Here is a 15751-nt window from a genome sequence, read left to right on the forward strand (position 1 = left end):
GAGCTGAAGTCGGATGCTCAACCAACTGAGCCACCTAGGCATCCCATAATTCACCTTTTAAAGTATGTAATTCAGTGGCAAAAAGACCAGTGGAAAGATGTGGGACATACAGGCATATGTCAGAGAGATGTTGTAGGTTGAGTTCCAGACCACCACAATAAAGTGAATCAAATGGATTTTTTAGTTTTCAGTGTATATAAAAGTTATGTTTACACTATACTGTAGTCTGTTGAGTGGGCAATATTGTTTACTGAAAACCACTGGGTGTACACTTCAAGTGGGTGAATTATAGGGTGTGTGAATTATACCTTAATAAAGTAGACAGAAGTGAAAGCTAACTAAACAACCCCCATTTCTTCATGCACAGTTTTCTATTTCAAGTCCTTATCATTTCTTAGTTAGAAATATAGGCATATCTCATTTTACTGCACTTCATCTGATTGCACTTTGCAGGTATTGTACTTTCTACAAACAGAAGGTCGGTGGCAACTCTGTGTTGAGCAAGTCTATTGGTGCCACTTTTCTAACAATATTTGCTAACTGCGTGTCTCTGTGTCACGTTTCTGGTAATTCTCACAATATTTCAGACTTTTCCATTATTATTCTATTATGTGATCTGTGATCAGTGATCTTTGATGTTACTGTTGTAACTGTTTTGGGGTACCACAAATTGCACCCGTAAGATAGCAAACTTATTCCACAGATGTGTGTGTTCTGACTGCTCCGCCGACCAACCATTCCCCTGTCTTTGTCCCTCTTCTTGGGCCTCCCTATTCCCTGAGACACAACAATATTGAAGTTAGGCCAGCTAATAACTCTATGCTGGCCTCTAAGTGTCCAAGTGAAAGGAAGAGTCACACATCTCTTAACTTAAAAGCCAGGAATGATTCAGGTTAGAGAGGAAGGCGTATTGAAAACAGAGAGGCCAAAAGCTAGGCCTCTTACACCAAACAGTTAGCCAAGTTGTGAAGGCAAAGCAAAAATTCTTCCATGGAAATGAAAAGTGCTACTCCATTGAACACACCAGTGATGAGAACACACAGCAGGTTTATTGCTGATTTGGAAAAAGTTTTAGTGGTTTCGACACAAGATCAAACCAGCCACAACATTCTCTTGAACCAAAACCTAGTCTAGAGCAAGGCCCTCACTCTCTTCAGTCTATGAAGTCTGGGAGAGGTGAGGAAGTCATAGAAGAAAAGTGTGAAGCTAGCACAGGTTATTTCATAAGATTGAAGGAAAGAAGCCATCTCCATAACATAAAAATGCAGGTTTTTCAACAATCAGGCTGTATTGTTTTACATTCTACCACCAATGTATGAAGGTTCCAATTTCTCCATATCCTCACCAACCCTTGTTATTATTGTTTTTATTATAGCCATTCCAGTGGATGTGAAAGTGGTAGCTCATTGTGATATTGATGTGCATTTCCCTAATGATTAATGAGGTAGAGCATCTTTTGATGTCCTTGTGGGTAATTTAAATCTCTTTGGAGAAATGTCTATCCAATCTTTTGCCCATTTTTTTTTTTTTTTTGAGAGAGAGAGAGAGCACTTGTGCAAGCATGTGTGTGTGCAAGTGGGGGAGGGGCAGAGGGAGAGAGACACTCTTAAGCGGGCTCCACGACATGAGGCTTGATCTTGATTATGAGATAATGACCTGAGCCAAAATCAAGAATCTGACACTCAATTGACTGAGCCACCCAGGCAGCCCAACTTTTGCCCATTTTTAATGAAATTATTTGTCTTTTTATTGTTGAGTAGTAAGAGTTATTTTCATAATCAATACAGGTACCTTACTGTATACATGATTTGCAAATATATTCTCTCATCCTGTGAGTGTTTTCACTTTCTTGATGGTATTTTGTTTTTTAATTTTTTTTTTTAACGTTCATTTATTTTTGAGACAGAGAGAGAGCATGAACAGGGGAGGGGCAGAGAGAGAGGGAGACACAGAATCTGAAACAGGCTCCAGGCTCCGAGCTGTCAGCACAGAGCCCGACGAGGGGCTCGAACTCACGGACCGTGAGATCATGACCTGAGCCGAAGTCGGACGCTTAGCTGACCAAGCCACCCAGGCACCCCTCTTGATGGTATTTTTTGAAGCACAAAAGTTTGCAATTTTGATGAAGTCTAATTTTCTATGTTTTTAATTTTGTTACTTGTATTCTTGTTGTCATAGCTAAGAAGCCATTGCCTATCCTAAGATCTCTAACATTGAGGTCAGGGAGCCATTTTGAGTTAATCTTTGAATATAGCTTGAGGTAGGGATCCATCTTCATTCTTTGTATGTGGACATGCAGTTGTTCCAGCACGATCTGTTGAGAAGACTGCCCTCCCCCACTGAGTGGTCTTGTCAAAACTCAACTGACCATAAATCTATGGGTTTATTTTTGGACTCTCTGAATTCTGTTTTAGCTGATCTATATGTTTATCCTTAATGCTAGTACCAACTGTCCTGATTATTATAACTTCTAGGTATTTTTCCTTCTTAGCTCTAAAATGTTGTTTATTTCAAGACTAAAAAAAGGAAAAGACCTGAGAATGATTATTTTCCCCAGATTTTGCCGAACCACTGACCATGCCTGGTTATGGAGGAGCGGCTTCTGCTGGGGCCTCTGTTTTTGGTGCTACTGGATTGGATAACCAACCTCCGGAGGAAATTGTAGCTATCATTACTTCCATGGGATTCCATCGGAATCAGGCTATTCAGGCGTTACGAGCCACGGTAAGGGTGAGAGATAGTGTGAGAATACTCTCCACTTATTGGAGGTCATGTGTATTTCTGCCAGTAGCCGTTGGGCTTTCCAGTGTCCTTTGATCATTTGAAATCATGTTCATCTCACTCTGTACCCCACCATGGCCCATAGAAATTATATTTGCATATATTATATATATAGCTAAAATAAATGATTGGGGGGAGTTATATGGACAGTTTAAGAATAGGGAGTAAAAAATAAAAATAGGGAGATAATGCAGCCAGGGCAAGATGACCAAACCTAAAGAAACTGTATCATCTTGGTGTTTATTACTCTCAGGGGTCTGAGATTTGACTTGGAGCTTCCTTGTGGCCTTAGAGCAGAGAAGGATGCATTAGATTCAGTGTTCAATAAGGCAGTTCTTGAGGAGAAATTTTACGTTTCTGAGACCAAGACCTTGGAGAAGTGTCTATCAAAAGTCCTCAGAGAGAAGACTGAATGGCTTCTGGAATTTTCCATTTCTGTTTCTCTCTGAGGAGAGAGAAGATGCTTCTGGTATTAATGAAATTCTGATGTTATCAGGAGAGAAGAGACCATGCAACTAGAGGGTACATAGAAGTCTTCCTCTTATAGTACAGATACCTGTTTAATACTGAGGGAAAGTACTTTTTTTTTTTTTTTTCAATCCACCCTCCCTTGCCACACCATATCCATTTTTGAGTGGATGTCTGCTGCTGATTCTTTCTTACCTTTCCTGACTGGTTGCCTGCTGGGGTCCATTGTTGAGGTCATATAACTGTTCTCAACTGATGCATGGGGTATGGCTGGAACAATCTGTTTCCCTTTAAAATGCTTGAAATATCTCAACTGGAGTTAGTTTTCATTGGGGGTACTTGCTTTGCCCCACTTATTTTACTGCCTGAGTGTTTCATTGGAGATTCTGATGTTGCTGAAACAAATTCTTTAACCTGCCATTGATATCACAAACAGAGGAAAATGTTTTTATGGTCAATTGGTTTGAACTTCATGGAGTTCAGTTTAAAACAATATAACCTAACTAACCAATGCTGTCACCATTAATCAAGGCATTAATCTTGTCTCTACTGCAATTTCAACAGTTCTGCTGACATTGAGGGAGAAGATGCACTCACATTGGCATCCCTTCTACCTGGCATGGCTCTGCAGAAAACACAGTTGATAGGGAATGTGGTGCATGCAGTTATTGTGGCCTGAAAAAGGGCTATTCTTAGACATAGGCAATACTCTTTGATATTCTGCACCTCATCAGTAGCATTAGCCTGTGGAAACACTGAGCTAAGACTGATATGGACTTTGGAATGCTGGTCTGCTGCTCAGAACTGTTTTCTGGTGAATCCAATTACAGACCCCAGTTGGGAGACTCAGAGAATACCAGCTAAATGTGCATTTCATATGCAGGGTCAGAGCTTCTCACTCAGAAGCACTTAGGACTAATGAATTCAGGCCTCCTGTCTTATCTGCTTGACATCCTGGTTCAAGTGGGCAGGATATAATGAGGCCCTGGGACTGCATTCATTGTAAAAATGTTTTATTTTATTAGAATAATAACCTGGAAAGAGCCCTGGATTGGATCTTTAGTCACCCTGAGTTTGAGGAGGACAGTGACTTTGTGATCGAGATGGAGAATAACGCCAATGCAAACATTATTTCTGAGGCCAAGCCTGAAGGACCTAGAGTCAAGGATGGATCTGGAAGTAAGTTCTTGCCTTAGGGATCGTCTGAGCAATCATGACCATCCATTGGCTCATGCCCTCCTCCCCCCACCCCAACTCACATTAAAACCTTTGCCATCATCCACAATCAACACAGATACCGTCTTCTCGTAAATGGTGCATTTTGCCATTTTTGCATGGCCGTGGTGATCCGATGAAGTCTTGGAGAAACTTAAGAGTCGTGTTGCCTAGAACTGTGTGTGCTTAAGCTTAGTGATTGCTGTCAGTTTGTCACTCCTTTGAGATAAATTTTTTTCATGGACCGTGGAAATTTTTGTCCAAATGAGAGCATTTACTTTCATGGTAGTATTTTTTTGAATAATTGAAAAGCAGTCTTATACCCTTGACCCTGTCATTGCCCATACCAACTGCTCATAATTTTCTGAAGAGCTATCAAGAGGAAGAGGCCAGTATTCTACTTTTTTTTAAGTTAGTTTGTTTATTTATTTATTTATTTATTTTAGTAATCTCTACACCCAGTGTGGGGCTCAAACTCACGACTCTGAGATCAAGAGTCATACAGTATTCAACCTTTTAATAGCAAACACATATGTATCACTAGGTGCCGGGCACTTATTCTAAGAACTTGGTATATAGACCCTCATTTAATCTTCAACACACCTATTTTACATGTGAGAAAACAGAGGCACAGAAAGATTACATCCTTGCCCAAGTCACACAGCTCTTAAGAGATGGAGCTAGAGGGGCGCCTGGGTGGCTCGGTCAGTTGAGCGTCCGACTTCGGCTCAGGTCATGATCTCACGGTCCGTGAGTTCGAGCCCCGCGTCGGGCTCTGTGCTGACAGCTCAGAGCCTGGAGCCTGTTTCGGATTCTGTGTCTCCCTCTCTCTCTGCCCCTCCCCTGTTCATGCTCTGTCTCTCTGTCTCAAAAATAAATAAATGTTAAAAAAAAAAAATTAAAAAAAAAAAAAAAGAGATGGAGCTAGAATTCAAACCCAGAATCTCATGTTCTTTACCACTATGATGCCCTGCTTCTTGAGCTGTCATTGCCTCTAGAAGAGTGTTGTCTTATTAGCCTGGTGGTCACCACCTCCTTGAGTCAGAGGCCAGCGCGCCTCATTGCGCAGCATTATTTCTTTTGCACACCTCCTTCCTCCACCACATATAGCTCAGCTGCCTTGCTGCTGTAGCCACACCACCAGCTTACTCAGGGCATCGACTCTCCCTACTTCTAGGCCTTTGCTCAGGTTAATCCTTAATTGTGAAATGCCCTTCTCTCCCATCACTTCCCACTAAAATCCTTACCATTATTCAGAACTTGGCCACAGATTCTATTCCGTGGGACTGCTTTCCCAGGATCTTCATAATTAGTGCTTCCTTATCTCATGCCAGTAATAATTATACTGATATTAATGATACTTCCGTTTGTGCCACAGTTAATCCTCACAATAATCCCATGAGGTAGATATCATTATTATGTCCATTTTATAAATGAAAAAACTGAGGTAGAAGAGAAGGTTAAGCTTGTCGAGGTCACATAGCTAGCTAGTGATGGGTATAGAATCAGAATTCCAATCCAGGTAATCTGCCTCCAGAGCCTGTGCCTGAAACCCCTATAACATAATGTTTATTCTTTTGTTATTAGAAGTTTCAAATTCATCTTGCAACATAAAATTATTTATGTAAATATTTGCATCTCCTGTTTGGGAGCTTGTGGAAGGGAGAGGCTGTTTTATTTTATAAAGCTCATGGTGTCTAGCACATAGAAAGTACCAAGTAAAAAATAATTGGATTTAATTAATTTTACATTAGCAGCATTTTTTCCTGTAATAATAAAGCTGTAGCTCTCATTAATGGTCCACGCATTAGTGGTCTTACAGGATCTGTAATGTGTATATTGATTTACCTCTAGAGATAGACGGTGGGAGGGAAACTTTCTTCTTCTTTTATATAAAATAGGAATTTCTTCACTGAAACCGTTGTTATCCTGACTGGGTAAGAAAAGGATGAGATCTAGTTCTCCCAATTTCCATATTCTTCTAAGAGTCTTGTATTACTTTTTGGAAATTGGTGACTAATGGATGTTACTCAATAATTCATGAGCAGGATTTTATTACATGTTACATATCTATCGGTCCACTTCTTCCTTGATTTTCTGTAATGGACTTTTCTTTGGGGATGGTACGTCCTCCTCACGGAAGGAATAAACCACAAGATGGGGCCATTGTAAAGCTGCCAAGATATTTGGCTGCAGAAAGAGGGAGAATCTGATCCTTACGTTTTCCTGTTTTCTGATGGAGCTTGGAAGGACCAGTCACTCTCTTACAGATGGTCATTAATGGTCTGGAACAGCCACATCATCTCCCTGGGCTTACTGACTTGGAGTGATCTGCAGGTACTTCTGGTGCTGCTGGTTTTGAGTTTCATCCTTGAATGGGATGTCACGATGATGCTTTTAAGCATCCTTAAATTGTAGGCACTTGGGGCCAAGCTCTGCGGTCTTATTCTTCACTACCCCCAAATTTAGGGCTCCTGTGGGTGAGGGTGGGGAAGGAGACAGTGATGCACCATGAGAAATCAGGTATAGAATATACTGCATCTAAAAGCAGTAGTAGGTGAAAATTTTAATTATGAAAAGCCAAAGAAGTATAACCCACCCTAACTTACCCGTTGTGTTTTGTATCTGATTTTTAAGAAAAACGGATGTTTTTAAAGTAGACTTTCCAGCACCATCTGCCTTGCCCATGGGAGGTGATCATAAAAATGAATGATTGAATGAAGGATGAATGAATGTTGGGAGATAAAGTTTTTGCTGTCTCCATTAAGTGCCAGATGGAGGAATTGGTAGTGTACCGTTTTGTGTTCTATCACATAAATCACAGGAAAAGAAAAAGATGATTTCTTATACTTAGCTGCATTAGCACTCCCAAACTCAAATGTCAGTCACTTCTTTTTTTTTTAAATATTAACATTTATATTATTTTTCTTATAATTAAAAAGGGTATTTAATAATTTTAGCAACTTGAGAAAGTGCAGATATATGAAAAGAAGAAAATAAAAATTACAATCCTACTTCCCATTCATAACCACTATTAATATTTTGTGTGTGTTCTTTAGGCCTTTCTATGAAACTGTATAAAAATGAATATAAATACGTATATTTATGAAAATAGAACATTCATGGGACGTCTCAGTGACTCAGTCGGTTAAACATCTGACTCTTGATTTCAGCTCAGGTCATGATATCACAGTTTGTGGGATTGAACCCCATGTTGGTATGGGGGGTGGGCACTCTCAGTGCAGTGCCTACTTGGGATTCTCATTCTCTGTCTGTCCCTCCCCCACTTGTGTGCTCTGTCTCTCAAAATAAATAAAATTAAAAACAACCACAATAAAAAAAGCAAACATTCATTCTGTACATGCTGTTTATAACCTGCTTTTCCCCTGTGTGTGTACATATATGTAAGTCTAAATCGTTGAACGTATGCCAATAATATCCCATGTACAGTAGTACCATAATTTATACACCTGATTTTAGGCCAACTAATCATTATATAAATAAAAGACAGTTGTAGAAAGAGTTTCAAATAATAGGGTTATTTTTACATCCAGAAGATAATAGCAATTATTTTTAAATAATACATGTCTTAAAGGACGAATTCTGTTTACAGAAGTACAATAAATACCTCCTTCAGTCACTGTCCAGATAGTAACCATTTGTTCCATGTTTAAGTTTTTTTCTCTTCTGTGCTCCCTTACTTTTTTCTCTATTAAAAATTATTTGATTATTTCCTTAGGGTAAATTTCAGAAGTGAAGTTTTTGAGTCAAAACTGTGTATTTTCAGGGTTTTAATGCAGATTATTACATTGGCCCCCAAAAGCCAGCTCTGGTGACTCTCTTGCTCCCCTGTCCCTCGCACCAGTGCCGTCAGGCTAAGTACTGCCCTTAGTTTTCATATTTTTATTGGCTGGTTGTTTTTCTTCTTGTGTTAATCACTTCCTCATTTCCTTTGGTCCATTTTCCCATTTTTTATTGAGGTTTTCATCTGTTTTTTATTGATTTGTATGAGAGTTTCATATATTGCATATTAGCTTGGGAATACCTGATAGCTCGACAATATTGAGTTTTTCTGGCCAGAAACTTGCTATTTATCCTTTTTTTTTTTTTTTTTTTTAATTCACCTCTCCCTTCGCCCACCCCTGCAAAGCTATATGGTTTTCTTCATAAACTTCCTGTGTATTTGTGGTTTAGTGTCTTCTCAGAATTACATTTTCTGTTACTTATGAATATAATTTTAATGTATTTTTAAATATAATTTTTCCCCGTTATGTTTTCTAAATTGTTACTGCTGAATTTTGGAAAGTTCCTGATCTTGTAATTGGCCATTCTGTAGGGATTCGGTTAGAATTACATTAAACTCATAGAGGTTCACCTTGGGAGATGTGTATTCTGTGTGGGGTAGGTTGTTTACATTCCCAAAACATTGCTTTGGATCTCTTTTTAGGTTGGTGACTTGGTGGAGACATTTGACTTGGTGGTAATGGAGACAATTTAACGGTTTAGGTAATTGTTATTTAGGAGCAAAATGGAGAGCCAAAACCGACAGGAAAACCAAGTAAAACCAACAAACTCCGTTTTCCGGTTCTGCTGTAAGTGGAAGGAGAGCTGAGCCAAACTTATCTAAGCAAAAAGGGAAGTATTGTATCATAAAACCTGGACAGTCCCAGGGAGACCACGCCCTTGATTCTGGGACTGAACCCCCCCCCCCCCCCCCCCGCTTTTTTTTAGTTTGTTTTAGAGAGAGAGAGACGGAATGTGCTAGTGTGAGGGGGAGAGGGGGCAGAGGGAAAGAGACAGAGAGAATCTTAAGCAGGCTCCATGCTCCACGAGGAGCCCAGCACAGGGCTCGATCCCACAACCCTGGGATCATGACCTAAGCTGAAATCACAAGTCCAGATGCTTAACTGACTGAGCCACCCAGGCGCCCCTGGGACTGAAACCCTTTTATCTGTTTGTTCCCCTTGGCTCTGCTTCCTCTGGGTTGGTGCCACTCTCAGACAGCATCTCCCTAATGGCCCTGAGGTGACTTCCAGTGCCTCCTACAATGTATGTCTCCAGGTTAAAATCCAGCGGAGTACTGTCCTGGAGTTCTTAGCGAAGGTCCTGAGAATCTGAGTCATGTGCTGCCCAGCCTGCCCAGCCTTCCCCTGATCACTGGACCCACTCATGGAACCTGAGGGTGGAGACCTTCCTTCCTAGCTTGTGATCTGAGAAGGGAAGGGAGTAGTCCTGGACCAGGAATATCAGCGTCATCTGTGAACTGGTTAGAAATGAATATTCTTGGGCGCCACTCTAGACCTATCGAATTAGGACCTCAGAGGTGGTCCAGCAATTTAGGAGTCAGCAAGCCCTCTAGGTGGTTCTAATTCAGCCAAACTTTGGGAACCACCACCCTACAAGCCAGATTAGGTTACCATTGCCTTAAGAAGGAGGACAGTGGCTGCTGGGACATCACTATACCATGTTAATGTGGAAAATAATGGCAAGATAGGTGTTTGAATTAGGAAAAAAGTGACTATATAAGGACAGGGATTACTGAAGCACTTGTACTGGGGCACCTGGGTGGCTCAGTCGGTTAAGTGTCCGACTCTGGCTCAGGTCGTGATCTTGTGGTTCGTGAGTTGGAAACCTGCGTCAGGCTCTGTGGCGACAGCTCAGAGCCTGGGAGCCTGCTTCAGATTCTATGTCTCCCTCCCTCTCTCCCCCTCCCTCACTAGAACTCTGTCTCTGTCTCTCTCTCTCAAAAATAAACATTTAGAAAAATTAAGAAAAAAGAAGGGTTAATGCTAACAACACTGGGTGAAATAGCGTGTCACTTATTGAATGCCTGCTAAGGCACCAGCTACTTCCTCCACAGCTTTCCTTCACTCCTTACGGCTGGGTGTTCAGATGAGGAAATAGGGACCTGACAAGTTAGGTGACTTGGTGGTGGGAGAACCAGTTTGGAATTCAGGTCTGTCTGATTTTGAAACCTGTGTACCTCCTCCTTCATCTTACTGAAGATTTTCTAAATTGGAAGGGAAGGAGGAGTCTGTTTTTCAAAAGGCTCTATTTATCATCATATTCTGCACATTGTAGGGCTATCACCTAACTTTCTGTTGAGTTTTTAAATATTATAAAAAGTGCAAAAATCAGGCCTTTCAGTCTGACCTATCTGGGCTTTTGCCATTTGCAAAATTATTTCTGTTTCTGTGTTGTGCTTAACGAGCATTTAATCTTTCTTTCTTTCTTTCTTTCTTTCTTTCTTTCTTTCTTTCTTTCTTTCTTTCTTTCTTTTTAAGAACTCACTGATTGCCAATGTAATTAAAATGTGATTAGGCTGTGATTACTCAAAATCTGCTCTGGCTCCTTCAGCCGCATCGCTGTAATGGCACAGACAGCTTCTACTGCAGCTGAGATTTTCCAGCAAGGGGAGCAGAGAGACATTTATATAATGGTGGGTCTCCCAAAGTGTCAGTCTCCCTGAGGGATGCAACGGGAATAGGATCCACAGAGCAGGAGGTACAACCACGCAGCGGAGCTAAACACAGGTGGTCTACTGGAAAGCAACACACACTTAATGCAGCTGGGCTCCTGAGCCCATGCATTTCAGTATCTGCTTGTAATTCCTATAGGCCTTTTTTTTTTAAATGGTATTATTGGAAGTTAAGAGGAAGCCAGTCTGAAATAAGCTAATTTATACTAAAGTATGAATGACTGAGAACTATTAAGCTTTGGAGGGGATTGTTTGATATTTAGAGTTTTAGGCAGTATAAGAAAGAGAAGTCAAGAGGTTTTGGTAATTTTGAGCTGGCTGAGGTTGGGGAGCCCATTTGTAGGCTCTTTAAGACTCTGTCTTTGTTGTCAGCTGCCTTAAGCTGTTCTTGATTTACCCAAATGCTCCTTTTGCTTTTTTTGGGAATTCTGAAGTTTTCTCAAAGCTCCAAATCCAAATCTACCCTGTTCTCTCCCCCCCACCTCCCACTGTGTTCTTTTCTCAGAGCAGTGATGAGGGAAATCAAGCTGTTCTGGGTAGAAATTGTTTGCAGATATAAGGTATTTGTGAGTCAAATGTTAATAAATTGGGAATGATATCCACCCCCCACCCCCCACCGTTGTACAGAAGGAGTTAGAGGTGGGTAATGGATCCAGTTATTCCAGTTAGGAAGATTCAGTTGGAAGACTCAGTTTGGGTTTCTTACCAAAAAGCTGTGGAGCCCCTGGGGTCTCGCTGGTCCTTTCAAGGAATCTGTTGGTGTTTGTGTACTCTGTGCATGCTCTGTAGACTAACTAATGTGTCACACCCTTACAAGATAGTACTGCTTTTCAAATATACAGCATATAGATGCTATAATGGCTTAACAAATATAAATTCATTGAACTGCACTTCCGAATCTAGAGTTGCTTTAGGTCATTACGAGTTGTTGAACTATACTTTTCAAAAAGGTAAAATCATGATTTTCAGGTACATATAAACTGAGCACGTATCACAGATTTTCTTTGACTCATTAATTACTGAGGGGACCAGTTAGTTTTTATTACTGGTTCAAAGCATTGGAGAAGCCAGGATGTTGAAAGATAATTTGACTGCTGAGTTAAATATAAAATTAGTGTCTCAGGGTCATAAATCCTTGAGGGTATACAATCCACTGGAAAGAAATTTTTTGTATTTTTACCAAACAAAAATCTACAAGTTAATGAGTAACTTTACTAAGTCTGGGACCTTTAGTCAGTAGTAAGCAGTGAGATGAACTTTCATTCCCCTAGACTGAGGCCAGCAAGCCTTTCCTCTAAAGGGCTGGAGAGTAAATGTTTCAGGCTTTGTGGGCCATAATTATGTCATCTGGTATTTTTGTCCCTCTCCTCCTTCCTTTCTCCTTGGCAGTACAGAAGTAGTCTGAGGGCTGGATTTGGCTTATGAGCCATCATAGTATGCCAGTCCCTACCCTAGACAACCCTTGGGTGGCCATTCCTCCATATGACATGAAAGGGCAGGCTGCCTGGCTCCTCTGTTTTCCATGTGCCACCCTTGTTTTCTGACAGTCCTTTCTCAAAGAATAAAATCAGGGTATAGTCGCTGTTTTATTGTTTAGGGGCAGTGGTGGTAAATTTTTGATATTAAAAAATTCTTCATATTAGGAAGGTTGGACACATTTTTCTAATGTTCAAAAAAGGACAAGTTTTGTTGGGAGAGGGAAGTGAGGGGGGAAAGATGTGAGTTGGAGACACTGTTTAATTCTGGCTTTCTAGAGGGACATAGTGGTTTAGGCAGTTTTGTCCAGCTCTTCCGGGTACTTCCAGAGTTTCTCTGTTGCAAGTCAGTATTTAAAAAATGATTTGCCTTGCCTCAAACTGCTTTTTCTATCTCCGTGAAGAGGGGTCTGCACATTTTTTGGGAGTGTGTGCACTGATGCTGTTTTTTTAGAGGGAGGCCTCTGGGAACTTGGAGAAGAATCAGCAGTAGCTGCCCTGTTGGGTTTATTCGCCTTCACTTTCTCTTTTGGAAGCAAATATCAATTGAGATTTCTTACCTGTTGAGTTTTTGCAAATGCATTGGGAGAGATGCTCTCTTTTGCTGGCGGTTCCAGCAGGAGGTCTTGAATAATGCATGGGGTGGTTGCTTATATTGATAAACATTGTTAATTTTAATTATAGGACTAAGATTTATGCTAATCCTTTTTTTTTCCTTTAATTCATTTTTATGATTCTGAGTATACATTGAATTGTTTTTTTTTAATTTTTTTTTTTTTTAATGTTTTTTATTTATTTTTGGGACAGAGAGAGACAGAGCATGAACGGGGGAGGGGCAGAGAGAGAGGGAGACACAGAATCGGAAACAGGCTCCAGGCTCCGAGCCATCAGCCCAGAGCCTGACGCGGGGCTCGAACTCACGGACCGCGAGATCGTGACCTGGCTGAAGTCGGACGCTTAACCGACTGCGCCACCCAGGCGCCCCTACATTGAATTGTTTTTAACCAAAGAGAGGAGAAATGCCTTTGGGGGCTTGGGAATGTGTGGATCCATCCCTTTCTCTGTCTTGTTTTGTCAACTCATTGGCTGTGTTGGGGTCTAAGCCATGTTTCATTGTATGACCCGTGCTTAATGTGAGCAATGTTCATTAGATACTCTGTTCAATTACTTACATCATTGTTTTGGGGATCAGTTCCGTGGGAGGGGGGAAGTCTTGGTTAGGGTATCATGTCCTGTCTTTATTTCATGAAGACTCTAAGAGAGCAGCTTCATTTTGGGAGACCAGTACTGTATCTCAGACTGAAGTATTGGAATTTGATACAGAATTATTCCAAAGAGTTAAAAAAATTTTTTTTTAATGTTTATTCATTTTTGAGAGAGAGAGAGAGAGTTAATGGGGGGGGGGGGATGGTGCAGAGAGAGAGGGAGACATAGAAACCGAAGCAGGCTGCAGGCTCCAGGCTCCGAGCTGTCAGCACAGAGGCAGATGTGGGGCTTGAACCCGAGAACCACTGAGATCATGACCTGAGCTGAAGTTGGATGCTTAACCAACTGAGCCACCCAGACACCCCATTCCAAAGAGTTTTAAAAACCAGCCAGGGTCTAGAAACATGAACCGGTCTCTGCCCACACTCTCCCTTGCTTACTGTAGGGTAGGTTCTTAGTGTTGGGGGGGCAAAGGGGAGGGAAGACCAAAAAGGGTTCTTGGGTCACTATTTCAAAAACTAAGTGCCAGGCAAAATGATTGCCACTCACAATTGTTTTTGCCCGGTTTCAGGTTTTAAACTTGGATTTTATTTATTGATTGATTGACTTAGTCATCAGTTGATATGACAGCTAACAACAAAAATTTAGTTAATGATGGGAAAAGCAATCCCCTCTGAATGATATCTTTTTTAATAATTATTTTTTTAAAGTTTATTTTGAGAGAGAGAGAGAGGGGAGGGAGGGAGGGATGGGCAGAGAGAGAGGTAAAGAATAAATCTCAAGCAGGCTCCACACTGTCAGCTTGCAGCCTGACGTGGGCCCTGAAGTCACAAACTGTAAGATTGTGACCTGAGCTGAAATCAAAGAGTCAGATGCTTGACTGAGCCTACCAGGAACCCCCTTTTTTAATAATTATTTTACTAATTTATATTTTGGTAGGTGGTTTATAAAATATATACAATATAAGATGATATAAAAACAAGTAAAGAAATGGAGTGAACGGAGTTGTTCTCTAATTCATACATTTATTTATACGTTCAGCAAATACCTATGAAGCGTCTATTGCATGCTAAGCCACCATTCTCTGTGTCAGGAATATTTCAGTAAACATAACAGACCGACTTCTTATCCTTATGGAGATATATTCTAATCTGAGATAAAAGGAGATAGACAATAAATAAACACACAAGTAAGTATGTAATGTGACAGGAGTTACTTCATGCTGTGTGGACAGTAATAAAGCAAGGTTGGGGGTGAGCTTAGGAGTGAGGGTGGGGGTGGAAGGGAGAGTTGCTCTTTTACAAGGTGGTTCAGGAAGTCCTCTCCGAGGTGATATTTCATCCATGGTCTCAATGAAGTAAGGAGTGAAGTAAGTAAATGATATCTGAAAGAATAGTTTCAGAGAGGGAACAATAATAGAGGCTTGAAGGCCAGAACATGCTGGGTGTTTGAGGAGTAGCCAGGAGGATAGAGTAGCTGGGATGGAGTGAGGGGGTGGGGGGAGTAGCCATGGTGGAATAAGGGGGATGGTGTGTAGCAGGGGTGGAGTGTGGGGGAGAAGGGGAGTAGCCCAGGTGGAGTGAGGGGGAGAAGGGGAATAGCTGGGATGGAGTGAGGGGGAGCAAGGGAATAGTTGGGGTGGAGTGAGGGGGAGGGGGGAAGTAGCTGAGGTGATGTGAGGGGGATAGGGGAAGTAGCCAGGGTGGAGTGAGGGGGAGAGGGGCAGGAGATTGGCCTCATAGGTCATTGTGAGAGGAAGAGTTTACTGTGAGATACAGGATGCCACTGGGAAGATTTTGAATAGTAGTAATCACAGTTTGACTTCCATTTAAAGACCACTGTGACAGCCATACTGAGAATAGTCAGTAGAGGGCAAGGGAGGAAGCAAGGAGCCCAGATAGGGGGCTGTTGTAAAAATTCAGACAAGTGATGACAGTAACTAGGATCAGGCATTACTAGTGGAGGTGGTAAAAAGTGGTTGGATGCTGGATATATTTTGAAGGAAATGCTGACAGGATTTGCTGATGCATTGGATGTATGTAAAGAGCCTGAGGAGACATGAAACTGATATAACATTGTGTGTCAACTATACTAAAAAAAAAATTACCGAAAAGAAAAAGAAAAATAA

General features: G+C 41.2%; 1 protein-coding gene across 1 annotated transcript in view; it reads left to right on the forward strand.

The window, feature by feature from the left end:
- USP13 (ubiquitin specific peptidase 13) overlaps positions 1 to 15751 on the forward strand; it is a 120404-nt gene that overhangs the window by 96037 nt on the left and 8616 nt on the right. Inside the window, exons 18-19 of the mRNA XM_058730575.1 lie at positions 2558 to 2724; positions 4275 to 4428. Coding sequence (XP_058586558.1) covers positions 2558 to 2724; positions 4275 to 4428 — 321 coding nt within the window. The remainder of the gene's footprint in view (positions 1 to 2557; positions 2725 to 4274; positions 4429 to 15751) is intronic.

Source organism: Neofelis nebulosa, chromosome 5 (genome assembly GCF_028018385.1).
Source record: "Neofelis nebulosa isolate mNeoNeb1 chromosome 5, mNeoNeb1.pri, whole genome shotgun sequence".
Taxonomy (NCBI): domain Eukaryota; kingdom Metazoa; phylum Chordata; class Mammalia; order Carnivora; family Felidae; genus Neofelis; species Neofelis nebulosa.